The sequence below is a fragment of the Idiotropiscis lumnitzeri genome, chromosome 10 (assembly GCF_059441095.1).
Source record: "Idiotropiscis lumnitzeri isolate Australia: NSW breed Sydney's pygmy pipehorse chromosome 10, RoL_Ilum_1.0, whole genome shotgun sequence".
Taxonomy (NCBI): Eukaryota; Metazoa; Chordata; class Actinopteri; order Syngnathiformes; family Syngnathidae; genus Idiotropiscis; species Idiotropiscis lumnitzeri.
In genome coordinates, this window is record NC_142400.1 from 8370793 (window position 1) to 8398652 (window position 27860).

The 27860-nt window shown below is 43.2% G+C and overlaps 1 protein-coding gene and 1 long non-coding RNA gene across 4 annotated transcripts in view; one reads left to right on the forward strand and one right to left on the reverse strand.

Moving 5' to 3' along the window:
* On the reverse strand, positions 1 to 24416 carry chrnb2 (cholinergic receptor, nicotinic, beta 2). The gene is made up of 6 exons (XM_088307392.1): positions 24084 to 24416; positions 13085 to 13230; positions 10778 to 10822; positions 9042 to 9151; positions 4297 to 5425; positions 1 to 2133 (listed from the first exon to the last, which is right to left on the reverse strand). Exons 1-6 carry the CDS (start codon positions 24145 to 24147, stop codon positions 1984 to 1986), a joined length of 1644 nt encoding a protein of 547 aa, XP_088163518.1. The 5' UTR covers positions 24148 to 24416; the 3' UTR covers positions 1 to 1983.
* Positions 23995 to 27860, forward strand: part of LOC148328957 (uncharacterized) — a 13171-nt gene continuing 9305 nt past the window's right edge. For all 3 annotated transcript variants that reach the window (XR_015845657.1, XR_015845656.1, XR_015845658.1), the window contains exon 1: positions 23995 to 24345. This is a non-coding gene — a long non-coding RNA (uncharacterized LOC148328957). The remainder of the gene's footprint in view (positions 24346 to 27860) is intronic.

Below are 27860 nucleotides of genomic sequence, written 5' to 3' on the forward strand. Positions count from 1 at the left end.
TAATCTGAACCTACAACCTTTATTGGACGGCCATTATTGGGGTGGGGGAGTATGCAGGATTTGGGAAGGTGAAAGGGAGGGTTTTTTTTTTCATAATGGCAGCATCAGTGAGAAAAAAAGGAGAGAGCGTGGACAGGTCAAAGAGAGACATCTCCATGGCTTCAGGAATCGTCTCGAAATTGTCCCATTCTCTGCATGAGTGTCAAAACTCACAGCTTAATATGATTTAGTGATTTCATGACTCCCCCAACCCCTGAATCAGCGATACAAACCTTGAGAGAAAAGCTGACTTGTGCTCTTGCGAGGGGCCTTCATCCCACTGTTCTAATGTAGCTATGCAATGTATATAATTCACTGTCATTTGGCATCTTTCCTGCCATCTTTTAAGATTCTGTGACTCATTCGCCAGAGTTGATCCTCTTGTCATTTCTCTCTTGTTTATTGAAAAATTCATTCAGCTGCACTTCCTCTCCTACAGCATGTACCCGAGAAAAAAAAAAGAGAAGAAAGCCTTTTGCTCGTCTGCCGCAGGACTTGCGGTCGATGTGGATCTCCGGCAGAAACGGGCATTCCCGAGATGAAATGTTTCTCTTTTACATTTGAAAATCCAATAAGAAGGGATATGTTTGGAAAGATGATATCAAAGATGATTCATATAGGAAGTGGGGGTGAGTATATGGCATTCTACAGTATTGTCTGGAAGATGTGGTCATGTACTGGAATATGAGTATGCTTGCATACGGTTAAGGGGAAGAAGGAAGGGGGGAGTGCAGAGGAAATGGAGGTGTGGACAAGTAAAGAAAGAACAAGAATGAAAAGTCCAGCACGAAGAAGAAGCATTTGAAGAAAACGGATGGAAGCTGAAGAAAAGAGGAAAAGAAAATGTAGCTGAGGAAAAGAAGATTGGCAAGGAAGGAAGGGGGTTGGGAAGAGGCACAGAGAGGAAGAAAAAGAAATAAGGAACAGGAAAAATAAAGTTAAGGAAAGAAAAGTGAGGCAAAGAGGGAGTAGATGAGAGAACAGAAGGAAAGAGGCAAGGTGAGGAAAACAGGCAAGGGCATGAAAGAAAAAAGAGGAAAGGTCATTCGTGAAAAGGAGTAGAAAGCAAGAAAAGGAAAAGTAGTTAAGGAAAAGAGGCATAAGCAAGAAACCGAAAGGAGGACAAGAAACAATGAGACAAGTTCAGAAAAGTGAGGAAAAGTGTCAAGGAATAGAAAAAAAAGGATGGAAGCGAGGAATGGCGACATGGCCAGAAAAGGAAAGGAAGATGAGGAACAACAAGGCTAGTGGAAGCCCTGGGAAGAAAAGGAAAGAAAAGAAGCAAGGAAAGAAAATGAAAGGAACGTCAATCAAAAAAAAAAAAAAAAAAATCAATTATGGCAAATCAACATTTTTGGACTTGACTTTTAAATAATTAGTTAACACATATTAGCGCCCTTTCCTTGTTCAGACTCCCTTTCTTTTCGTTCATGTCCATTTTCTCCCCTCTGAAATGTCCGTCCCCAATTATAAGGAGGCGTGGTTTTCCGCTTGTAAGGTCCCCCTCACATCCCTCTCAATATAATCTTCTCTTTGTCTTGTTCTTCACATTCCTTCGACCGTATCAGTCGCACGAGTTCTTCTTTATTGCACTGATAGAACATACAATGTCGGTTCATGGCGGTCAAATTAAAACTAGACGAACCGTGATATGCTCGGAACCTCCTTTCCCCTTGTGACCTGACAGCGGCCTATCTTGGCGGGTGGGGGTGGGTCACGAGCCGATGAAGCGGTCGCGGTGAGGTGGCGAGAACTGACAGCGAGCGGGGAGTACGGGATGAGTGTTTTCCCTTCCTCCCACATGAAAAAAAGTTGCAAAAAAATAACCTAGAGAGGGGCCTAGACTGCTGTTCACTTCCTGTCCGACAGAGCCAGTTAAGACCCCCTCCCACCAGCGGGGCGGTGAGGACCTGTCCCGTCAGCGTCATTGTGGAGTGTGGACGCTCAGCCCGGCATGTGGATGGTCTTGGCTGTGTAGTTCTGGAAGAGGGGCTGCAGGAACATGCCCAGCGTGCCGAACACGCACACAAACACGAAGATCCACAGGAAGAGGCGGTCGATCACCATGGCGACATACTTCCAGTCCTCGCTCACCTGTGGACAAACGGGGAAGAAGGCAAAGTCAATCTGGGAATTTTCTGCTTTTGAAGGTAGTGTCAGTTCATGTTTCGTTTGAACCGATTCTGTGGGAACTGCAATGACATGAAATAAGGGGAAAAAAATCAACTCGGCAGTTTTTCCCGCCTTTGGAGGTAGTCTCGGAAGTTTCTGTCACACTGCCCTTAAAATCGGACATTTTTCGGATTTTTCATGTTGTTGTTCTGTATACTGTAAATGGCACCGGACAAAATCGATTCGTCGCTTTTCTGCCTTCAGAGGTAGTATCAGAAACTTCTTTCAGCCTATTTATAAAAGCTGAACATTTCCTGGAAAAACGGCAAAGGCCTGGAATAGGGGGGCAACGTTGACCTTGTAATTTTTTCCGATTGTATCAGAAGCCTCTTTCATCCAGCCATCCCTCCATTATCCAAGACAATTATCATCACAAGGGTCGCGGGGGCTGCTGGAGCCTATCCCAGCTGTCTTCAGGCAGTAGGCGGGGGACAGACTCAACTGATTGCCAGCCAATTGCAGGGCACACGTAGACAAACAACCATTCACAATCACACCTAGGGCCATTTTGGAGTTTTCACTTCACCTACCCTGCATGCTTTTGGAATGTGGGAGGAAACCGGAGTACCCGGAGAAAACCCACACAGGCACAGGGAGACCATGCAAAGCTCACACAGGAAGGCCGGAGCCAGAATCGAACCCTGCTCCTCTGAGGTGTGAGGCGGACGTGCTAACAAGTCGGCCTCTTTCAAACTCCCTTTAAAAGGTGGCATTTTCCTGACCACCGATACGGACGAGGGTACGACGTCAACATTATCCCTCATTTGGGGTTGTTTCCACATTCATTTAAATGGGACCAAAATGCAGCGACAAAGTTGACCCGATAATTTTCTACTTTCAGAGGTAGTATCGAAAGCCCTTTTAACACTTCCTACAAAAGCTGCAGCTCTATTTCACGTCTCTGATCTTTACGAGTAGCACTGACATAATGGGGTCACAAAGTTGACCCACCTTTGAACGTAGTATCAGAAGCCCATTTCACACATTCCCATCGATTTTTGTGTGTAGCTATTCTGTAAAAAACAGAATTAAATGTAAGGCCAGCAGTTTAGGGCTCTGATACTATCTACGAAGCCGCGAACTTGCCCTTCCGTTCCTCGTTGGTACTTTTCACACAGAAATGTGAGACAGGGAAACGGCTGTGACAAACAGTGTGAACGAGGCTCGTAAAAGGCACAGGCGGCTCCATTCCAGATCTGTTATGACTCCCATGCTGCCATTTTGCAGGATCTCTGCGTGAAAGCGGCTCAACGGATAAACAGAACTGCGTTCTCCAGACCCTGTCATTTTCTCTCAATCACACTCCCTCCGCCGTGAAGCACGGGCCTGGTTAATGGAGGTGAGGGGTTAATGCAAGCTGGGACGCGTTCCTCCGCACGGCGCTGATGAGGTCTCGTCAAGAGTCAAGGATGACGGGAAGGACGTGGGAGCGGCGAGAATGATGGAAGGGAGGGAGCGAGAGAGCGACACCCCTCGCGACGATGATGATGACGGATCAAGGAGGTAAAAGGAGTGTGGGAGGACAGGGGTTGGCATGGCAACGAGATGAATGACGGACTGAAGCGCAGACGCAACGAGAGCGTTGTCCGGAAAAAGCCTTGAGGTAAAGTTCTTGTAAATGTCGGCCTTTTCATCGGTTCTGCTCCTGCGAGCTCGCGTCATGACACTGTGCTATAATTTTAGGAGTGTTGAATCCTAAGTAGACCGTGATTGTTTCACTTTAGCTACACTGAAAGATTTATGCTCGGATTAGTCTAATGAGATTCAAAACAAGAGCCGTAGTTTCATGGGATGGAGAGAAGACCTTCGGCAAGTTTCCAGAGTTATCAAGAGCGAAGAGTACTCACGGACAGCCGCATTTGTTTGTCCACCCAAATGTTGGCAGGCCGCTTCCTGGTTCAGTCGGTCTGATTTGAGACCAAAATAATGACATTGAATACTAATTGGACCTCATCATCATTACAGCTACGTGAAATGTCGCAAGTGAGTGGCTAATGTAACCTTGCTCGCTATTTTCATGTCTCAATATCCCTCTCAGGCCTTTAAAGCGCAGGCTGTAAAGAGACACAGAAAGATGATACTCACACTCTGGTCATCATCCTCACTCTTCATGTGGTTGGCGATGAAGCGCACTCCTTCCACAGCCTCCTCAAAGCCCGGGCAGGCTTGAGCCAGGATGGCCTGAGTGAGAGCTTGACCTCCTGCCGCTTGCTTCCCCCGGTTCCCAGAGCCACCCTCCCGGTTCTCTCTCGCCCTGTTCAGACCGTCCATGGAACCCCCTCCCGTGCTTGTCAAGTCCCCTCCAAACTGTTTGACGGACGCTCTGTTCACATAGCAGGTACAAGGGTCACCGTCCTCCTTGGCGAACACTCCCGTTGAAGTCCCCCCTGACACCCCCGCGCCACCGCTGCCACCCAAGCCGAGCCCCACCACCAGGGCTCCCGCCTCCCCGCTGCGCCCGCCCTCCTTCTGCTCCTGGGCTCTCCGTCTCTGGCGTAGCCGCTGCCTCTCACAGCTATTCCTGGGCTGGCGCATGAAGAGCAAGGCGGGCAGCTTGTTGAGGAAGACCACCTTGACCCACGGGGGCATGGTGTGTGTGGTGGGCGAGCGGTGGTGCACGTTGAGAACGCACACGCTGGTGACGATGGAAAATGTTACCAGGACCATGGTGAACATCAGGTACTTGCCCACGAGGGGGACGTCCAGGGACGTGGGCGGAACGATCTTGGAGATCAGCAGCAGGAAGACGGTGAGCGCCAGGAGCACGGAGATGCACAGCGTCATCTTCTCGCCGCAGTCGGACGGCAGGTAGAACACCAGGATTGCCAGCGAGGTGATGAGCACGCACGGGATGATGAGGTTGATGGTGTAAAAAAGGGGCTTACGGCGGATGATGAAGTCGTACGTGATGTCCACGTAGGCCGGGTCTGCGGGGTTCTCGTTCCGCCGACCTGGCAAGGCGATGATGTCCCACTCGCCGCTTGGCGTGAAGTCGTCCATGCTGGCGACGTCGGCGCGAAGCACCAAGTCGATCTCGGTTCGGTCGTAGGTCCACGAGCGGAAGCGAAGCGTGCAGTTCTGCTGGTCAAAGGGGAAATGTTTGACCTCGATCTTGCAGGCTGACTTGTATATGGCCGGCGGTAACCAGAAGATGCTGCCATCGTAGGAGACCACCGCGTTGGAATAGAACGACACTTCGTACACGCCATCGGCACTGAAAGAGAGGGAACGAAATGGGAGAAGTAAACGGCGAGTTTCTATGAAATATCCATCCAAACTTTTTCAACATCATTTATCCTTATTTGGGTCACAAATTGTTGACAGAAAGTAGACCACACCTTAGACGAGGGGTGGGCAAACTTTTTGATTCATGGGCCACAATGGGTTCTAAAATTTGACAGAGGGGCCGGACCAGGAGCAGATGGGTGGAAACGTAAAGAGGCTCCTCTCCAACAAAGTCAATCAATCTAGAATGCGCCCCCTATTGGGAACACATAAGAATTACAGGGAAAATAAAACATTAAAAAGGTTTATTCATTTAATTTTCTACAGGTTCGGCGGGCCGGATTACAACGTTTAACGGGCCACATGTGGCACCCGGGCCGTAGTTTGCCCATGACTGCCTTAGACCATCTAAAAACTGGTCTAAGTTTTGTGAAATGCGGTTTTGATGGATTTGATCAAAGTGCAGGCAGACAGATTCTCCGCTTTGCTGAAATGTGTGGTGGATGTCATCATTTTTCATATGAAATCAGCGAACATCAAACCCTCTGAATCCTTTTAGGAATAAGAGGCGGTGTCCAAGTGTCCACCGCAAACCAATTGCACATTTAGTGTCTTCAATGACCCTAACATGCATGTTTTGGGAATATGGGAGAAATCTGGAGAAATTTGGAGTATAGAAAGAACTCCTACACAAGCATGGGGAGAAGTTGCAAACTCGAAGTGCACAGAAAGGCCAGAGCACAGATTCAAACGCCAAAACTGTGAGACTGCCTCCCCTGAAACATTTATAATGTAAACTAAAAAGTCTGACAGGAGGCCGTGTTTCCCTCATGAGCATTGAGAACAGTGGAACATGACAAATCTCATTATGCAAAACCAGTTCAGCGAGCTTGATTTTACAGACCACCAAATATAGCAACATACACACAGACAGGGAGACAAAGCCGTGAAGCCGAACACACAGAAATGCACTCATTGGCCACCTCACCTCTAGATACCGCTGCACAAACTAACAGAATTTAATATGAGAGCTGTCAATGTAGGTTTATTATTGTGGTTGCAGTTTGCTATGACATAAAATTGCACAGCTTTGCTCCTTGATTGTCATGTCAGTTTTTTTTCTGTTCTAAAACTGAATAAACACTAGGATTTAATGAAAGTGAATATGAAAGTGTTAAATAGAAGTCAGGGCTGGGCAGTCCGTCCCGGGGGCGGAACGGTCCGGCCCTCCGGTCACCCATTTTTGGGGCGGGGGACATTTAAGACATTTAAGGTTCGATTAACAAAGGACAGAGGTGAATTTTAGTCCGGCCTTGTGCGTGTGATGAGCCTACTCGTGAAATGGGCAAAAGAATGTGGTCGGGGACTGACGATTATTATGAATAAGGCTGGAGGGTCGAGGACAGAAACGTACCGAGATAGCGGCCGAAGGGCGGGGGGTTGCCCGGCAAAAAAGGGTCAAGTGCCCAGCTCTGGTATTAATGTTAAGCACAGAGAGAACATGCAAACTCCACACAAGAAGGCTGGAGTAGAGATCATTAAATACATGAATCAAGAATTTAATTGAATAAACTAAGTAAGAAAAGAAAATGTAATCATAATTATGCAAATAATAATTCCTGTCTTTCGGTCAAAACCTAGCATGCTGATTACCCAAACAGGACTTTCTGATTTAAACAGGCATAGTCACGGTCAGCTATAAGGGGCCTTGGCACCGAGGAGTACGGTGGCTTTAAATGGTCATGAAAGTAACATTCAGCAAAAATCCCAATTTTACTTAATTTATTATTTCCTAAATATACGGAACAAATACATAACGCAATTATATTTTTTTAAATTAGGTTTAAATTTAAGACTTTTATTTTGTGAGCATCTTAATTTGCTTTTATTTATGTTTTTGTAGTCTTTTCGTTTGTAGTGGTCGACAACGTGACTCAACTAAAATGGCGGCACTTGAAGTTGTCTTAAGGTAGTGTTTCCAGGATTACTTTACGCTTGTAGCCAACAAGTATGTCAAAAGTGGATAGAATTTATCAAATGATATGCCTGAGTTTCAATGTATATACATGTTGTTTAACATGTTCCCCATGTAATGCGGTTAATTAAATACAAATGCTAGCCTAGCTAAATACTAGCATCTGCACGTCATACCTTAAAAACTGCTCAACAAAAATCCATGAAACGTTGTTGGCATCCACAACATGCACCAAAGAAGAATGACATTTAATTTTAATGTGAATCTGGGCACCCAAACCAGAAACAATGTGTTTAATTTATCGTCGTGAAAACCCACAGAGGGCTGAGGGCTCGTCGTCTTCGTTTCTTTGGCAATTACAGCCACGTTGTAATGCACTTTAAAGCCACCCAGAACACCTGGAGTGGCACGTTTACAACATGGTCTTTTTAATAATGAGTTCATTTAATACGAGCAGAACAATTTACAAATGTCTTTCACATTATCTACTGCTTTTTATGTACAATTTTAAATTCCTTCATTGTTGTTGCTGAGCCTTGCTTGGGAAACTTTGAATTAAGTTTCTTTAGATTCAATACATGCACATTCTTTAATGAAAAAGTCATTTAACTGTGTCATGGAGACTTAAATCAAATACTTTAAACGCTTAAATCTTAAAAACTGCTGTCAAGAGAGATTATTCTGATACTTTGAAAGTGCTTTAGAACAGGCAGCCTGGATTAATCAAAACTAGCAAGGTGATTTTTTTTCAAGGGCAGGTAAGGTTAGAAGGTGAACTAATTTATAATATATACAGTTCTGTAGTTTGTTTTATATAAAGTACTACATTTTACATAATTAACTACTTCTTGCATCTGTAGTTTCAGTTTCTTTCCTTTCAGAGGCCTCTACTAGTTTTTCACCGGTGCTATTCTCATTTGACTTGACATGGGCTGGGCATGTAAAAAAAAAAAAAAAAAAAAAAATGTAATTCACACTAGATGATTGATGGGAATGGACCACTCAATAAATGTGTCTTTTAATCAGGAATAGAATGTAAAGTAGGGACATGTGTCCAAATTGCCACAGTTGATAAGGAAGTGTATACACGGAAAAAAAAAAAGATGAATACATAAAAGAACATGATGTGCAAGCTAATTAATCGCTGAGTGCAGGTAGATAATTAACAAAAAATATCTCCATAAAATGCAGTGCCCTGTTCATGATGTTCATCTTAGTCAAAGTGCTGTAGATTCAAATTAATGTATTTGCCCATTAAAGATTTCATGGCGACAGTTTGAGGGTGCAGCAATTTCTCTATCCAATGGGGAGAAATATCCAAACAAATGTGTTCTATTGTAAATGGAGAGCTGTAGCTTGTACAGGTGGTGTCAAAGTGTTTTCATGCATGTGCCTGAGCTACTAATCGCTCCAGATGAGCAGGCTGGCACCTTACCTCGCAGACCCCCCCCACCACCACCACCAAGCAGTGTGTGTCCACTTGCGTGTGCGGATGGACAAACGAGGCAAAGTGCTTTGAGAGCAGTTAAGGTAGAGAGGTTACCCTGCATGAATGCCCGCCATTTAGCATGTGCAGGTGAGCATGCATGCATGAGTTTCTTTCTTGATTTTTTTTTTTTCTAACACTCACTTGTTGTAGAGCACCACATCAGGCAGCCAGATGTGCTTAGAGGGCAGCCTGACCTTCATCATGCCGTCAAACTCCTCGGGGACCCACGTCAGGCGATAGTCCTGCCACTCCTGAGGTCCAAAACAAGAGCACAAGCACCATGTCACACATCAACGCTGTGAGGACATCCTGACAGGTGAGAGGAAAGAGTCTGTCTATCCTTCTTTAAATCATCAGGCGTTGCTCGCCGTGATGTCAGCCTGACGAACTCGCAGTCGTCCAGTTTGATTTTACAAGGGAGGGTTGAGCCCACGCGGCAAAGCAATCTGCTTGATTAAATTGTAATCAGTGTTGTTATTGCACGCATATCCTACATGTCACCTTGGTTAAAAAAAAAAGACTTGAACGTTGCAACGAGCCACCCTTCCTATGCATATTTATTTTTGATTTAGATTTAGATTTATTTTGCCTGAAATTTTTTTTTTTAAAAACTAGAAACGGCTGACGTGACTATTTTGGAATCCATCGTATTTTTTTTTTGTTTATCTTAGTGTGGTATATGGCCCCGGAACCATGTGTTTTACAACCCCATGCTGCAACGGGGATACATTATGCTCATCACCATTCGTCCCGGCTCGCGACAAGGCGGCCTTGGTTCCCCGGCATTCTCATCCAAACGGCACCGATGGCCATTCCACGCTCGCTTACTTGTCATAAATCCTTACCCTCGCTCAGCTGTTAAAGTGCGTCAATCTGTAAATAATCCAATTATGAATGATGTCGAAATTACATGCCATTTATTGGTCGTGTGTGGATCCATATTTATGTACACGTTGAACACATTGTCCTAATTTGTTTGTACGCTTCGCTGTCAGAAACAAAAATCTGGGTGCTCATTGACAAATGCTCCGTTTTGTTTTTTGTCAGAGGGGGAAGAAATGAACACCCACAAACAATAAATACCTCTACAAGAGTTTTACTGGTATATTGATATTTTCTTACTTGTAATTGAACAGAAATCAAATCTCAGTCACAGTCACACTCGTTACCACTTTCACATGCTGAATGACTAAAAATAATACTCCTATAGCTAACATCTCACCCACTGTGTCATAACACCCTCTTTTGTGACATGATACATCCACATTCTCTCATCCCAGTGGAAAAGAGAGACATGAGAATATATTTTTAGATTTCATAAGAAAAACAGATGTTTGCTTTGTTCACTTATCTGTTGTATTGTGCCGGATTCTACCATTTAAGACAAGGGGGTGTCCAAACGTTTTGGACAATGGAAGGATGTAAGCGCCGCTTTGAAAGTCTTTAAATTTAAGCAAGCAGTTTTCAAACACTCATTTAGTTACGATTTCTATTTGACTTTTGTGCGCTATACATTTTCATTGAATCTGTAAGTTTTTATTGTCATATCTAAGGACAGTGTTAATGTTCACATTGTGCGCAATGTTACAGTAGTTTACAGTAATATTAAATATATTCTTTACGAATGAAACTTATGTGTTGTTTTTGAACACTTAGGTCTACTATGCTTTTGTATTTTGATATTGGCCACGTTAGTGTTACTTGAGGAGTAATTTCGAACCGCTGATTTGTCTGTTGACAAGCCGCCTTTTAATATGTTGACATTTAAGCGTTGTTTCGACATTGGCCAGTCTACACAAAGAAAATGCTCCGATGCTTTCACCTCATTAGACGTAATGTGAGTGTGCACGTTTGTGTATTGAAAAGTGAAGGGTCACCTGTGTCAGCCAGACATTTGTCGTCATCACCTGCTCTCGTTCGTGCTGCGGACAAGAACAGGAGATACTTGTTACAAACAAACCACTTTATAAGATGATTGTAAAATTAGAGTTGGACCTTTTTTCCGCTTGTTATTCTGCAACCAAACATTTTTGGGGGCTCGAATTAGGGATGTGTGGGATATACGGTATAGATTTAACGTAACGACCAATCACGATTACTCCTATTGATAAAGTCGTCGTACGTGCCTTTGTCTGACGATGTCTTCACGAACGTCTGACGGCAGAAATTTTATTTTTGAAATCAGCCCATGTCAAACAGTCACTCATCCCGCCAGCTAATACAGCCTCTCTGTTACTGCATACAAACTTCAACCAGGAGAACGGCGCCTATAAGGTCAAAGGTGTTTTAAAATAAAATCTATTGTATTTTTGCTTGCACTTTTAAGAGCTGAAATAGTTTTAATTTTGACCTTTGATCTACATCATAAATGTTCACATTACATCTTTGTTTTTTGTTGTTGTTTTTCTTTTGTTAAAGTCACTTAAGTTTTGCATTCAGAAATGCTTTCATTATAATTTTACCACCTAGGTTTATGTCACGATAGCTATCATCCTGCCCTAACTGTAACATACCTAAAAAATAACTAGTTAGTTATCAAGTTAACCTTTATTTTTAGGAGTCCTGAACACAACATTTATATTTCACTAAATAGCAAGCCTGGAAATTTGTTCAAAATTAGCCCCTGACACCAGTTTTAATTGTAAAAATGAAATTCAGTGGCCTGAAAATGAACAGGGAGTTTAATTAGGGCCTGAAGACTTCTTGCAGCATAATGTTCATTTTATATTCTTTCAACGAATGAATCGCCTTGACTTGCCAAAAATGCAGCTATTTGTGTGTCTCCTCATAAAAATGTTTGAATTTTTACGGGTTTGTCCAGACTTGCAAAACTCACTCAAAAGTGCACAAATTAGCCCCTGAGCCCAGATTCACAAAATCCACATCCAATTTGGTGGATCATAACAGGACACACTCCAAAAAAAATCTGATAAATCTCTCCCCTAAAATGAACAGGAAATCTGCCATTTTGGTGTGATGCCGTCATTTTGGGTGAATTCCATGGCTGATACTTGAACAAACTCCTACGAGGGAATTCACTCAAATGTGCTTCAATCTCCAAAACTAAACAATTTGATGTATGCAGAGCTTTGCAGCAAAGTTAGATGATTTGCTATAAAACAGGATAACCGTCAGAGTGGAAAAGCTCCTTAAATACACAAAGATATTATATATCAGATTTATTAAATCAGCGGAGTTAAACTTTATTCGCAAGGATCTCATATACTGCACTAAATTCAATCAAAGTGGGACGATAAGGATTTTAGAGTGGCTAATTAGCACTTGACTTCACATTTCCTGGGAATTACATCATTAGACCGCCTCATTTTCAGCTCTGGCTAGAATAGCTGACCATTAATCACTTTTTGCGGTTGGGAAAATCAATTTAAGTGTTGAATAGCAGTAGTCGGCGTTAGCGCATTAATGCTTTCCAAATGTACTCGTTATCTTTGAATTATCACAAATTGGAGACCATTTTGCACAATGCTAATGCAGCATAATTAGGAGAAAGCTGCTGGATTTTGCTCGCCATGCGGCTAGTTTGTAAACAAACACAGTGCAGCTCAGCTCCTGGCTATCAAAAGTCATTCTAATTCGGACTGTTAGTTTTGTACTTGTCACTTCCTCAAAAGAAGACTAAACGATTAATGTTGTACTTTCCTAAAAAGAAAATATTTATTGAGCTATAATGGGTCATTTATTGTACTAAATGATTGTCGCAGATAAAGGTTGAACAGTTAATCGACTAGTTGATGAGTTGACTCTACTACTCTGCATTGACGTATAATGCTTGAAATTGACTAGCTGCTAATCACGTTTGTGGCATCTCATTGGCCAATTTACAGAGGATTTGCGTCTCATTTGTTTGCCGCCGTCGCTGGGCAACACTCTGTTGAGCAGCGAAGGACCTGTCCAACAAGGCGATAACGTCTTCAAGAGTATGAAAATAAGATGGCTGTGAATGAAAATAGCAGTTAGCATCACTGGCCACTGGTTCCATTAAAAGATTTCTATCGGCGGAACATGATCAGCAGCGTGAAGGGAAGCAACAAGCCATAGTCAAAATGCGATGTTTTGCAAAGACTACTTTTTCGACTCGATCATCCACCACTTTGTCGACAACGAAAAGCTCTTTGGTCATTCAGCCCCGATTATCAGATGTGCAATTAAAGGCTCGTGCTCACCACACTGATGAGTTGGGCTAGCGACACCATGAGCTGCACGGTCACCAGCTCCGAGCCGTTGGTGGCAGGGCGGATCAGCTTGTTGTAGTGGGCGGGATTCAAAAGATGTTCCACCAATCGCTCTTCCGTGTCAGCCGCGAGGCTGCCTGCAATGACAGCACATAGTTAGCTACGGTGAAGCAACGTGCTACTTATGAAACTGAACCTTCATGCAGCTCTGATATGTTTCACCGAAAACACAATTCCTGTCTTCTCGCTGTCATGATGACCTCACATTTTCCCTCGTTACTGTCAACGGCGTTACAATCCCAACCCTGCAATTAAAAGCTTTTAACAGCCAGGCAGGAAAACAAACATCTCTTGCGATGACTGATTCACACACTCTGGAGAACTTAATGACTTCTTAATGGGATCACACACTTACTGTGAATAATAGCGTTGTGTTTTCACAAGGAAATTAAAAAAAAAAATGATCAAAAGCTAAGTCCTATTTATAACTCTATTTAGTTTTAACATTTTCTCTCACGGTTAGGCTTCCTACAGAAATTGTGTGTTAAAGTTTTTTTTTTTTAATAGTCCCATCACAACATCCATTTCGGTTTGTAAACTATCCCTCTAAATAAAGGCTGCTTATCAGCCGTAGCAAAAGACAATACGAATCCTACTTGGTGTTATACTTTTTAAACAGCAGAAAAACATCCCACATATTTTATATTTTGTAATGGAAGCATAGTTCAGGCTATAGCTCGGCTACTACCCGAAGACAGCAAGGATGGGCTCCCGCACGCCTGCGATACTCATGAGAATAAGCAGCTTGAATACATATATATTCCAAATTCAAATTCAGACGCAAAAAGGAACAATCGTTCAGAAAATTCCTATCAAAGAAATCAATATTACACAGAGGACAATAAAAATCCTACGTGGTGTGATCAACTGCTGAAACACATTGTACCCCAAAACTGAAGAGAGTTTTTCTTAATTGCATTTACTCCATTTTATTTCACTCGTCTACTTAAAAATATATCTGGATCCCGATCTTTTTTTTTTTTTGTGCAACCCCTTGACAAAATGAAATTGAGTAAATTCAACACACCATTTTTTTCAGTGTACACTTCTTTCGTCAAGTGGTTGCACAAAATAAAATCATCTGGAACCAGGTCCTGTACATTTTTGTAGTTGACTAGACATCTACTTAAAAAAAATCTATCTGCATCCGGATTTTTATTTTGCGCATGCACTTAAAATGAAATTGAAAAAATTCAACAGTATCGTTATAGTTTTAAATATGTTACGTGATAGAAACTCCATTCTGCCATTTAGGATGCAGCAGGATCATTTTACGTGTCTTCTTGCAAGCGCCACTGTTGCTCCGCATGTCACTGCACATATTCATGTGCATTATCCTCCCCAGCATCCGACGGTCCCTTCATCGTTGGTTGCTGCCCTGCAGCACTGAGCTTTGCTCAGCCAAGCGGAATGATAGCCTCTGTCTCGGGATCAATGAGGACTCTATTCCTGCCCCATCACGCAACTCTCCTTCTTGGCTTCCCCCTCCCTACTTCTCCCTTTTTCAACCTTGTGTTCTCCGCACTCTTTTCCATCCTTTTACAACATCCGAGACGGCTCTGTATGTTCTTTTACTGGCTGTCTCTATCCCCGCTCTCCTTCTTCCTGTTATCGCAATCTACTCTGAATGTATTGCTGACAGACGCTGTCCATTTATCGGCGCTTCCCTGGCTAATACAACATCATCAATACGAGGCCTGTCGGCATGCCTGTGTGTACGTGAAGCATTGGTTTTATTTATGGCATGAGGGTGCCGATATGAGTCCAGTTGTGTGCACATATCCATGGGGGAAATAAGTATTACGGCGCCATATGACTAATGTGCAATACTCCCCGAAGCTCAAGGCAATAAGAGCACTGTGAGACAGGAAGGAGGAAGCAGTCCACTTAAACAGTGATGGAGCAGAACACATTCCCTGCATCTCAGTGCTCATCATGTGGCTCGTGCTCAAACTCATATGAGGATACTTGAAAGTGTTTTCTTTACAAGCAGGGCGGTGACGTGACAAGATATTTCACAGGCTGGACAAGGAAGAAGTCGTTGCTTTTTGGTAAGAATCTGGACATACATGTAGATGCAGGTGTCAATCATCCCCCTCTACAAATCAAAAAACATGCCTGATACTCCCAAGCTGTGTTTACTATATTTTCCTGTCGGCACCGGCAGCCCCATTTCTCGCCACAATGGTTAAAAAAAAAAATAAACTTGAGAATGGGGCAAAATGAGGGCCAAAATCCCTCACCGGGCTACATTTTGTGAAAATGGGGCTGTCATGACCTCCGGGAACCTCGTGTCAATGTAGCCTAAATAACAAACAGATGGACAAACAGTTCAGCTTTGACGAAGGCCTCCTGTCGCCTGAGAGACATTCGAGTCGTAGTCTCAGGGCTACATTTTCACGCAAATCCATCACGGCATGCAACGTAAAATCTGCTCTGATACGTTTTAGTGATTTGGTAAATGTGTTGAAGTCCTGATATTTTCAAAAGTGTGATTGCGCTGTTGTGGGTGTGAACACAGCCAATCAAAGCAGCTCCTGTCATTCCCTTTTAATGTCGCCCACTCACATCTTTTAGAGGAAGCAGCTATCCATGCGACACCGCAGCATTGTCACTCCTCTGTTCTATTGTTGTCATCACATATTTACTCAAGGCTATCACTGGTACCTTTGTGTGGCAGCATCACGCAAATCGTTTAGAAAAGATATGCTACATCTTGCAAAATGGGGGCTTCAATTCTGGGTTCAAGATACTGTATCTAAAATACTAAGTGGCTCCTCCTAAAAAAAAAAAAATTGTCTGTGCGGCTGCGTCACGCTTAATGCTGAGCGGAGTGCTTGTAATGTGGCTGCTAGCTAAGGTCTGATCCTGCTTGTTTCCCAGTGCAAATATTGCAAACTTAATGTGACACTATGAATATTTCAGCAGGACTTCCCATTAGACCTCGGAGCGAGAGAACTTACGCACCGCCATGCGTGCACAACCAAACTCACACAACGCACAAATGGGTTCAAATTATTACTGCAAGGTCTACACAAATATGGAAAAAATGAGGGCATATGAGAGTTAAATAGAATTAGACTACAGTGATCATCTCTTTATGAGGGCGATGATGAAAATCGAGCTGCCTTCCCTGCTATGTACTTGCCTAGAGAGGCTTTTTGGCCGCAGCAGGGCTCATTATTTGCTCTAATATTCATAAATCAATAACGCTGCACATCCAGTGAACTACTGGCAGCGTCCAGTTGGCTGTGTGGTGCCAACAGAGGGGAGATATCAATATCGATCGTGCGCACGGCCGCTTTATCGCACAGAGCCAAGCCACCGTGCACTAACTGGATGCGGAGGATCTGTTGTCTGTGGCGTCAACAAACTCTGCGGGGTGCACATATGTGATGACTGCTCATATGCATACGATAAGATAAATGTTTATTCATCCCCACAGGGAAATTTGCTTACAGAAGTGCAGGATAAAGCAGCACACGGGTAGAGATGAACCCAAAAAAAGAATGCTCTCCTGTATTTATACGCAATGATATTCTTGCAAAGAGCAAGGTTTAATGCTGTCTAAAAAAACTATTTAATTTTGTGGGTCTTTTTTTGCAGGCAACCCTTGAAAATTGAGAAGAAAAATGGTCAGGGAGGATCCTGAGAGGCCTACAGCAACATTAAAAGAGCATCAAGAATTTCTGGCAAGTACTAGCTCTTTAGTACATGTGACAACAATCTCCTTCTTCATGTTCTGAGATATTGAGTAGTGTGGAAGCATGAACGCCTTATCTTACAAAGACATGAAAATATTCTTTAAATCTCCCGGATGGATGTGAGAGAATGTGCCGTGGTCTGACGAGACCAAGGTTGAACCTTTTGACACTTTTTAAACACCAAACGTACAGTGACGCACGGTGATGCATTTCACCGGGACACGTGATCTCATTTCTCCCCATTTTTTTGGAGTTGGCCATATCCACGCTGACTACTCTGTTGTATCATATTCATTAAACCCAGACAATTGGAAAATCAGTGAACAGTGAACCTCACCGTACAATTCTGCAGTCAGGGGAGTTGAGTGTTTTTGTGGAAAACGCTCGGTGTTATTTCAAGAATTTGGGGGGGGTTTAAAAAAAACTTTTTTTTTTTTTAATGTCATTTTTAACTGCCGTCAGTTACACCGGTCAACAGTTAATTGTCATCAAAGATTGCTTTACGTGTCCCAAAATGTATTCTGAACCACTGGTTTAAAAAATGCTTTTCTACCGTATCGTCTTTTTGAGCTATCTTCATTTTTTGTTTTTAAGTTTGACCTATAAAATCTTGCACGACACGGATTTGACGTGTTGTAATTTATATATTGTACCGTTATGATGGCAATGATGATGATTATTATGAAAACCTGATATGCTACAAAAAGAAACGAGGGTACATTCTGAATCTGCGCCAAAAAAATTTGAAAATGTCAAAATGTGTTGACTGCTGTTATTATTGATTTGTGGATGTAATCTACGTTCATGGAAAATATACTGCACCTTTGATGTTCGTAACAATTTCAATGAGTAACCATCAAACTATTGTTCAAATCATTTGATTTTCAACACACCATCGTCCACTTTCACCTCAATTGAACCAATCCAATCAAAGCTTCTCTCCCCGAAAGCTTCCCATCGCTGTAGCGTGTCACCAATGGTATTGTTGCTACTGTGATGAATTCAATCTCGAGTTCAAAGTTCACATAAAGCCTTTAACGGCGTTTCATGACAATAAAAGCGCATTAAATCTTAATTAACAACCACGTTGCCCAAGTGAAAACTCTTCCTCTTATCTGGTTCTTCTTGAGGGCCGCTTAAATTTCTATTAAACCTCTGCTCTCCCTCTGCCGCGCTCTCCTAATCTCCTGGGTCAGCGCGGCCGCGCATTCGTTCGCACGCTCTCGCGCACACACTCGTTACACACGTCTGTTGTGTGCACGTGCAGGCCCATACGTGCAGATGTGATCCCACTGCAGTGCGTTGGGAGTCGCTCCAAAAAGGGCGACGGAAAGTGAATGCAGACACACATGCTGAGAAAGAAAGAGGAGGGAGGGGGTGGGGGGGGGGTTGTGTGTAGGTTGTTGAAATGCTGCAGAGATCAGTGGTGCAGCAGAGCAGTGATGACAGTCTGACTGACTGAGCAGAACTTGTAGCGGTGACGGGGAAATAATTTGTTGTCTCTCGCGCTCTCACACACACACACACTCGCACACACGCAAAAAAGTGGAAGGCGTCACAGTGCGGCAAGCTCATTTTTTTTTAGTTTTAAATAAAAACGTACTGTGCAGCGGCGTACAATAAAACACGGGCGGCGCTTTGCGATTGTGGTTAGCGCTTCTGCTTCATACTCGAGACGCCCCGAGTTCAAATGTCAGTTTACGTGTTCTTCCTGTCACATTCCAAAAACATGCATGTTAGAGGTTCATTGAAGCTTTCCAATTGTCCACTGGTGTGAATGCAGGCGTGAACGGTTGCTTGTCTATCTGTGCTGGCGACCATTCCATGATGTACTCCTCTCACCAGGAATCAGCTGCATGGGCACCAGCTCACCCCCGTGACCCTTGACCCAAACCCTGACACCTCTTGTGTACATTGTGAGCAACTCGTGACATTTTCAATCTGGAAATACAATCACTATTTGGAGTTTGTGTGGAAATATAAAGATTCATTGTACATTCAGTGCTGGTGACAAAGTGTTATCTAGCTTCAAAAATCCTAAATCAAATTCAAAGAAAAGTAAATTGTGCGAAGCGGAGAGCTGCTACTACTGGAGGCAATCCGCCATCACTCAAATAACAAAGCTGGACTTTGGCACGCACAAAAGAAAAAAAAAAAAAAAACAACAGTCAAGTGGCGCAGCTTAATAGTCACTAGGAGCTTTTGTGCTCACGTCTTGAAGAAAAACGTTTTCTGACAAGAGGTTTGAGGGGCTTGTGATAAGGACCACTCAATCATGTTCCTCGAGGGCCGGTGTACTGCCTGTTTTTCCATCTCTCCCTGCTGCAACACACCTGGTTCAGATGAACGATCCTGATCATTTGAGTTAATCCTTTGATGCTGGCTGAATTGACGTCTACAGAAGTCCAACTCCAAATTTGACGCGTTTTAAGGCATTCACCATTGGGGTTCCCACTGTTTAATGTTGGCGTCATCATGCAGTAACCCTTGCATAAGGTCAACATCGCATCACAGACCGGTTTATTATGCATGGCCCAGCGGGGGAGAGAGAGAGAGAGGAAGGGAAGGGAGGGGCGGTGGACATCCCCATACGACGACATTTAAAACAGGTGCTGAAATGCCCTTGAGTGTCCTCGAGCAGACGGCGAATGCCAGCGCCACTCCATATGCGCTCGTCCACCGACGCTAAAGTCTTCAGGATGAAATGTGGCCCGTGTTGGGCGGTTAATTTAAAGACTTAATTCTCCCCCCGTGTCTCCCGTGATCACATGTATTCGCCCTGACGAGACGCGCCGGTGCGTCGAGGCGTGAAACGTCCCATCCGTTTGCCTCGTCTCAGCTCAACGGGATGCTCCGCCATGCCAGCGTGGCCGCCGCCGCCGCCATCGTGATAAAACGCAAACGTGACCGCGCATCATTTGAAAGCATGTGTTGCGTTTTGAAGGTTTCCCCTTGATCGAGTGTGTGAGGCTTCTATGCTCATTGCGAATATTCCTCTCAACATGTGTTGGCACATGTTTGTCATCTGGGAGGATAATAATGCTAATCAGATTTTCACCCTAAAGGAAGAATGACTCATTAGTGCTCTGCTTCTTTGTCAGATGCTGCTTCAAGTCACATTTGATTTTGGGAGCATTTTGTTCAGTGCACTCGTGTTGAACCGCAGCGTAATAACTGAGGTGATAGCTTAAATTCAGAGCAGAGGTCGGCATTCCATCAACTCTGTCGGAAGGGCCGTCAATCTGTCACTTATAGATGCCCATTTGTTGGCAAACGGCAGGAAATTTTGAAAAACTGAAAACTAAGCATCGACAAGAATTGGGATTCCTGATCTGATCTTTTTCACTGCAGTGACTCGCTGAAATTTCACGAGGTTCTTCATAGACACCAGAGGACCGGTTGAAAATCTTTGCTGGCACGAGGGGAAAAGCCAAAGCCAAAGCCATGAGTCAAACCCTGAACTTCAAAATTGTGCAATAAATGTCTCCACTGGGCTGCGCTCATTCCAAAATTGAAACCAAAAAAAAAGCACGATCGTAAAATATAGTCGTTGAACTCCTCCCTCTTTTCTATTTTGCGCACGTAGTAGTATGCTAACATCACAGTAACTTGCCGGAATAATCCTATTTTCACACTCCCCTTCTATTTTAATGCTAGCAGTCAATTGAGAACCTTGGCTAGCAAAAATTAGCATTAGGTTTTACTCTCAGATAGCGAAACTTCACGCACAAATGGGTTTATATTCATTCTAATCTGTGAAAAAAAAAATATTAAAATTGGCCACTTTCTTCACTCTTTTTGTCTTCATGTAAGGGTATCACCCAAGACTACATTCAGAATGCAAACAAATGTGACCCAAATCAGATGTTTCTTTTTTTTTTTTTTTTTTTTAATGACAGCGCGAATTACTCAATTACGATTTTTTTTTTCTTTTACAAATCCGACTCAAGTCACTTTCATCTCTGTTCCGAGATTGGATATGAGTCAAATTATTTTGCAATGTAACCTCAGGCTCTTGTGTCCAACTTAATTGTCATGGCGGACGATGGAGAGGGAAAGTAGTCATTAAAGATTTTGCTGATTTTGATTTGAAAAAAAAATTTAAAAATCCATGCTACACAATCACGACTTGCTGCATCCGCATTAATACTTTGGTAAACATTACGTTGTGAGTGACGTCGGCTCTTCTGCACATGTGGCTCACTTTGGGGACGCATTTGGTTCGCACACCAGACAAATTGGGCTTGCAATTAATATGTAACGTGAACGATAATGCACAAAGTTCGTGTTTCATCCTGTAAAATCCAAACTGAGCATTAAGACTTGTAGTCTGACGCAGCGTCAGTTTTTTTTCTGTCTCCATCTTACTGGGTGATTTCTGGTGGGTGGAGCCATCTGAGGCAAACCTGGTTGCCATGACGACCAGCAGGTCATTTAGCCGCAGAACGACCAGAAGAACACCGTTGGATTATTGAATCACATTAACTTCCTACCATATCTTTTTGTGTTTCCTATTCTTGATTTTTGTTACTAGTAATCCTTGGTGAGATACGGTTTTCTGTTTATTTTTTTTTTTCTTGGTTTATTCTGTCGACTTGATCTTTTGTTTCTACTTCATTTACCGTGTACCTTTGCGTGTTATTTGCTTTACTTGTTTCGAAAACCTTTTTTGTTCGCTACTAATGTATTGATTCAACTACGGGCTCCTAAATTCAGTTTGATGGATTGTGACACTATTTTGCCCTCTAATGAAGTACGACATGTTGTCAGCGACAACTGACGTGTGCTGCTCTGGCGTGCAAACAGGAGTTCCGAACGAGCTAGACTGCAAGCCCCCCAGGTACAAGCCTCTTGCCGCATCAGAGCCGTAACAGAAGACTTATCCCCCTTTATCCACAGGATCCAGCGAAGCAGGATAATGCAGCGGCTGTGCGCACTTTCACACAGCGACACGCCATCCTGTAATCTGATAATTAGATGACATCATCGCCAGCTTTCGACATGTTGAAATTGCTTTTAATGCAATGTTGCAAGAGAAGAAGGGACTGCAGCCGATCGTTTAAACTTCCTTTCCACACAGGTGGTATCCCGCCTCTGGAAGCGACTCGGACACCGCCCCTCAACTGCCAGCTCCGACATCCATTCCATTCCGAGTCTCCCCATTTCTCGCAGGGCCATTTTTCATTCCTTTTCTTCATATTCCATGAAGGCAATTTAGTCAAGTGCCATTCTTGTCGTTAGAATTGTCCAAAATGTCTCTGTTAAAACGACGACTTGGCCACTTGCCACGCTTCAGATTGATTGATGAAGAGCGGTGTCCCAGTACAGATCGAGCATGGGTGAAACTCCTGAACACGATTCCCTGAGGACCAATTAAGGTGATGCCTTTTTCCCTCACTGCCAGTAAATCATTCTATTAGTAACAACATAGAGGAAGTATCATTTCTATACACCTCTTACAGTAAGTACTCCAAAAGTGCATTAAGCATGCATGTATCTGCTGCTATACAAGAACAAGTCGAGGATCAGAGGTTTTGGTTTAAAGGTGCTACAAATGCGCTGTCAGGGATGCGGGCGGGGTTTGGGGAGGAGTGGTCGTCAGTCATCCACCGGGTGAAATTAAGCAAATGGGAGCTCATGTTAATTAATAAAAATGTAAAAGTTAAGGCAATTGCCACATATCCTGTTTAAAGCACGTTACATTTTCACGCCATATGATAGGAAGGTTGTCCATGCTTTTCTTGCGCTCAAAAGTAAAGGTGGCATAGGTGAGGTGGATCAAACCATTTTTATAAGAAAAAGGGGTGTATTAGATTTAAAATATTCAATTTCAACAAAATACTGTGTGTTTTTAGCAAGTTTCCAGCTTGTCAAAAAGAACAGTTGAAAAAATCCATCTAGGGTGAGATTGCTAAAATTTGGACAGTGCTTGGACTGTCTCTAAAGGTGCGTCAGCGCCCCTAAAAATGGGCTAGATACGCCTATGCTGCTATTTGATTATTTCCTGCGTTGCTGAGTGTCATTTGTCCTTGATGACAGGAAGTTGTCTAGCGCAACCTGCCTCTGATTAACCTGCCCACTCAAGTCCGAGACCTCCGTGTTAATGAGGGACAGAGAATGGAAGGATGTGTGGGATGGCGATAACACATTCTATTTTAAAAGCTAAAATAACTTCACATTATGCACTGATTCTATTAGTTCTTGCAGTGTGCACAATGCAATTTTCTGCTGAAATAAAATAATACAAAATATTTATTGTCAATTAAAATGATATCAATTGGATAAAAATAACTTAGGAAATACATAAACATATGTTAAATGCAATACAAATGTATTAAAAACAGTAATAATCTCTATTAAGTAAATCTTTATTCTGGTAAGGCAATCTAGAACTGATTCTCATTAAGAATAACTGCATTCCAACCGACAAAATAGTTACTTCTATGTCTAATTAAAGTTCTAAAAAAATATTTAAAAATATATATAAATGAACAAAAATGAAGAAATATATTTAACAAACAGATTCAACAGGTTTCACATATATAATAAATTATTGAATGTTTACTATATCACATTGAATTCAATCAAATTTGGATTAAAAATCAAAATGGCCGAGATATTTTTAAATATATTTTCCATTTTACAAACGTATGAGCTAAGGCTACTCTAGTTACACAATTAAAAATATACAACTTGAACTATATTAAAACTCCTAAATTAATTACAAATAAGTCATGTAAATGGAAACTTGAAACCCTTTCACATTTTTTAAATACCAAAATATTCCATTCTAGCCCAAACTCATATAAACGTATTACAATATTAATGAAAGCAATATAGAATATTCAAAAGATATCAGCAATTATGTTAAATACACTGACCACATTGCCACTATCTTAAAATGTATTAAAAACATTTTCAGTCCGTGTATTAAAAGCCTCATTAATAAATCAATGCTGGGATATTTTTGTGGCCCTGTGACACTGGATCCACATTTAAAGTGACAGTGCATTTATCATAAAGCCATTGCGTGTGTCCGTCTAATCTATACTGGGTTTCCCACCACTCAAAACATCATTATAATGTATATGGCGCTACGTGGAAAAAAAGACACTGACTCCTCTTCCTCTCTTTCCCTTTCCCCAAACATTCCACACTGACTACACGGACGAAAATCTTGAATTCCTAAATGGATGGAGGTAGGAAAGGACGCACGAGTTACTCACCTCCCGCAATGGCGAGCAGCGCCAGCAGCAACATCAGCAGCCAGCCTTCCTCCATCATCCTCATCCTCACCGAAAGGTGTTCAACGAGGACCGCGGAGAATCCTCCTCTTCCTCCTCCCTTCCCTCCTCCTCGTCTTCCTCACGACCCAAACCTCCCTTCAGCTTCAGCGGCTACCTGGTACCCTGACGTCATGGTGTGCCGACGATGGAGGACCACCAAGGGGAAGAGGACGCGTGGAAATCGTTTCGCCTGGGTCCGCAGGTGAGCTCCGAGCCGAGGGTCGTGCTCCGGCGACGAGTGGGGAGGGAGGGAGGGTTGGGATGGAGGTGGTCTGCGGAGGAGTGGCGGAAGGGGACGATGTGGTTCCGCCCCCCGCACCCCCCCCTCCCTCCTCTCCGCAGCTCGGGCTAACGACGCCTTCCCCACGCAAAGTCACTTGTTAAATATGGAGCCACGCGGGACAAAACATTAGGTACACCCGACTTATGAAAAAATACGATATGTTTATTATTTTGTTTAAAGAACTTGCATTGCATCTTACAGACGCCTGTTTCTAATTGTGTGGCCTTGTATTGCTTGGCAACATGGTGGAGAAGTGGTTTGTACATCTGCATCACAGTTCTAGGTTCGAATCTCTGGATCATTTTTTTGTTTGGAAAGGGGCACCCATAAAAAATAAATCCAAGTACCCTCCCAATTTGAGAGCAATAAAGATTTTCATTACTTTTTGTCCTTTCTTAACAATTTCAATATATCATAGCGGAAATGCATTATGTCTACAAAAGTTCTGTACAGTAACCCCACAAAAATATAGTTTGAGCCAACTAATTCCTCCCGCCTCACTGACGCCAGCTGAGCGACATTTTCTTCTAGCTAGGAAACATTCCTGTACAAACACTGTAAAAACACCACGGTACAAAATAACCCAGTTTGGGGTCAAAAATGGCCCAATCTACTACTTGGGTCAATTTGACCCAACTTTCTGGGTTATTTTTGTAGAAAAAAATAAAATTGGACTGGTTTGTGCAATACAATGCAAGAAGGTTGGTCATATTGACCCAATTGATGGCTTGGTCCATTTTTTTTTTATTATCCAAAATTGGGTTATATTTTTCCCAAATGTTTTTACAGTGTGACTGTCTGACCGCAAATAATGTTTCCTAGCTATAGGAAATATATATATATATATATATATATATATATATATATATATATTAGGAAAATATGACCTAAATAACACCCCAACGGTCCCCAAAAAAGAAGACACTGGTCCTCCAGGCATCTGCCCGCTATTATGCCCGAGCGCCAGTCCAGCACTGAATCCAAACCCCACTGTGCTTTGTTTTTACAGCGTTTGATGAATCCATACAATATCAGACGGTACCAATCTACAAATAAAGTGGTGAACTAGTCTGAAGTCTAGAAACGTCTCAAATAATGACTGACAATAGAGCTACACTTCCCAAAAATTTAAAACCCAAATTCTTGCTGGAGTTAACCCCCACACAAAGTTTTGGTTGTGTTGTGTCCTCTTGCTAATTCCTCTTACCATCTTACCCTTGACCGAGGTAATAATTGATGTGCGTTATGAGGAGGTTGAATGAGGTGGTGTTTTCAGAGCAAGTCAGTGGTGAGTCAGTGTGTGATCCGAGCAGAAAGAGTGATAGATGGGCGTAAAAAGACAACAAAGTGCGAGAAGGAGGGAGAGGCGGAGGGAGGAGGCGGTTGCCGTGGTGATGAAAAGAAGTCCAAAAATCTGCAGGAGGTTGAGACATGTTTCACCTTGACTGTTGTATTACCTGCATCACACACATATAGATTGTCATGCACACACACGCACACACACACACACAAGCATGCAAATGCGCATGGCCACGCTTTCGCAGTAATGTCTTCCCTTCTCGTGCTATCTTTATCCACACTTCCTTCCCTCTTGCCCTCTCCTGTGCGGTGGATGAGCTGACCTGACAGTGCTCTTCCTCTGCACTGAGTGCTGCTGTGAGTCTCTCGCTGAATTATTTAAAAGCTGGGACCCCCACGAGTGCTTGTCTTCCCCCGACGCCCCCTCCAGCTCCCTCCCTCCTCTCACTCCTCCGCTCTGTCCCTTTTTCTTCCCTCGCTGTCACTTCCGTCCGCATGCTCGCACGAGCTCATCGTAACGCCTTGTATCAATCCAATTGTTCAGTCTGTCAAAGTAAACGGCGTCCATTATACTGAGTGGATTCGTGAATGTGCGATCGTGGTTTGATTGACAGCGTTCATACTCGGGGCCTGATTTACTGATGTTGGCACATGCAAACTAGCATAAACTTGATTGCAACGGGCCAAAGATTTGCAGTTGATTTACTAACCCGGATTGCGTCTACCAAACGTGCTAAAATACTGATTAGTTAATTGTCCACGTTGTGGGAGGAGAATATGCAAATGAGTATGTTTAGCACGCACAAAGTGATATATGAAACCTCACAACTTGCAAAGTTTTTGCCGAGTTTGCACCTTTAAATAAATAACGTGTCCGGAAGACAGCGTTACACCACGCTGAATAAGTGACGATAATTCACTCGCCTTTGTCACTTGAGCGATAAACCACTCATTGGCAAGACCACACCCCATCTTCACTTTCAGATCACCGTGCATCGTTCCACCTGCATGCTCTGTTGCAGATGTTTTTGTTCACTTTGAACGGAGCAGTTTCAAAAGTTAGTGAGTGATACTGCACGACGGCTGCATGTGTTTTTCATCATGTAATATTATGTAACTTTGTCGCACTGAGCAGGTTGCTTTGCTTTGTTTTACACTGCTGTCCCGCTGCCTGATGAGCATTTCAAATGAGAAATTGGATCAAATCGGTAACATAAAGAAAACATTTTTGAAATGCCAGAAATAAATTTCTCGCAACCCCACGTCTATTAGCTTTAAGGGCTGTCTCGGAGCCAGTCACGAGAAGGTGTCATGCCATATTGCTTTCGACAAAAGTCCTTCCACATCTGCATTGCTGTGCTTCTTTCTCATTTCAGCACACTGTGCAATGTGCTGTCTGAAAATTTGCAAGATAACTGTGGGAGTGGGGTTGGATTGACGCGGCCAAATATTTTAAAATTTACTTTCAAAATATTGTACAGTAGTCGTCCAAGCAGTATTCCCCAACCACTGATCCACATCTCGGTCCCAGGCCGCGAGCCATTTTGTTCAAAGATACTGTATCATTGTTTTTTTTTTTTTTTTCTTTCTGTAATTCACTTTACAGAGTCTTTAAATGCCCGAATGTGTTAACTTCCAGAAGCACATGGCTAAATAATTAGCAGCTCTGCCTCCGTTGTGCAGTTGCGGGTTCGAATCTCAGCTCATTCCTGTTTCATACTTTGCAGCTTTAAATCACCCGAAACAATAAGTGATGCAGACGAGACCAGCAACAAATACAATCTGAGCACACTGTGCAAATTCACTGGATTGAGGACGGCCTACTCCCGTGGGGGGCCTCTTGTTTGCCGTGACCTACTTCGTGGCTTTTAATTAGGCGGGCTGACCACAACACATTACACAGATGGGAGGAGAGGTGATGCTCCGTGGTGTCTGTTGTTGTGTAACCTTCGAGACCCGCCCGCGGGCTGCGGAAGAACGCCGGCCGAGATTAGCGCGTGTGAACCCGAGAGCAAAGCGCGGTGAACATCTGACATATATTTGCTTGTCTTTGACCTCAAATTAGAGGCGCTCCACTCCGATTGCAAAGTCACACAAATGGACTAATTCCTGGCTGCGCTCTGACATCGCATGCC

Excerpts from the sequence above, each read along its gene's own strand:
- chrnb2 (XM_088307392.1), bottom strand. The coding sequence starts at position 24,147 with ATGAGGATGATGGAGGAAGGCTGGCTGCTGATGTTGCTGCTGGCGCTG. Across the intron at positions 9,152-10,777 it reads CAAATGTCTGGCTGACACAG|GAGTGGCAGGACTATCGCCT; the intron begins GTGACCCTTCAC and ends TTTGGACCTCAG. Across the intron at positions 2,134-4,296 it reads GTGAGGATGATGACCAGAGT|GTGAGCGAGGACTGGAAGTA; the intron begins GTGAGTATCATC and ends GTTTGTCCACAG.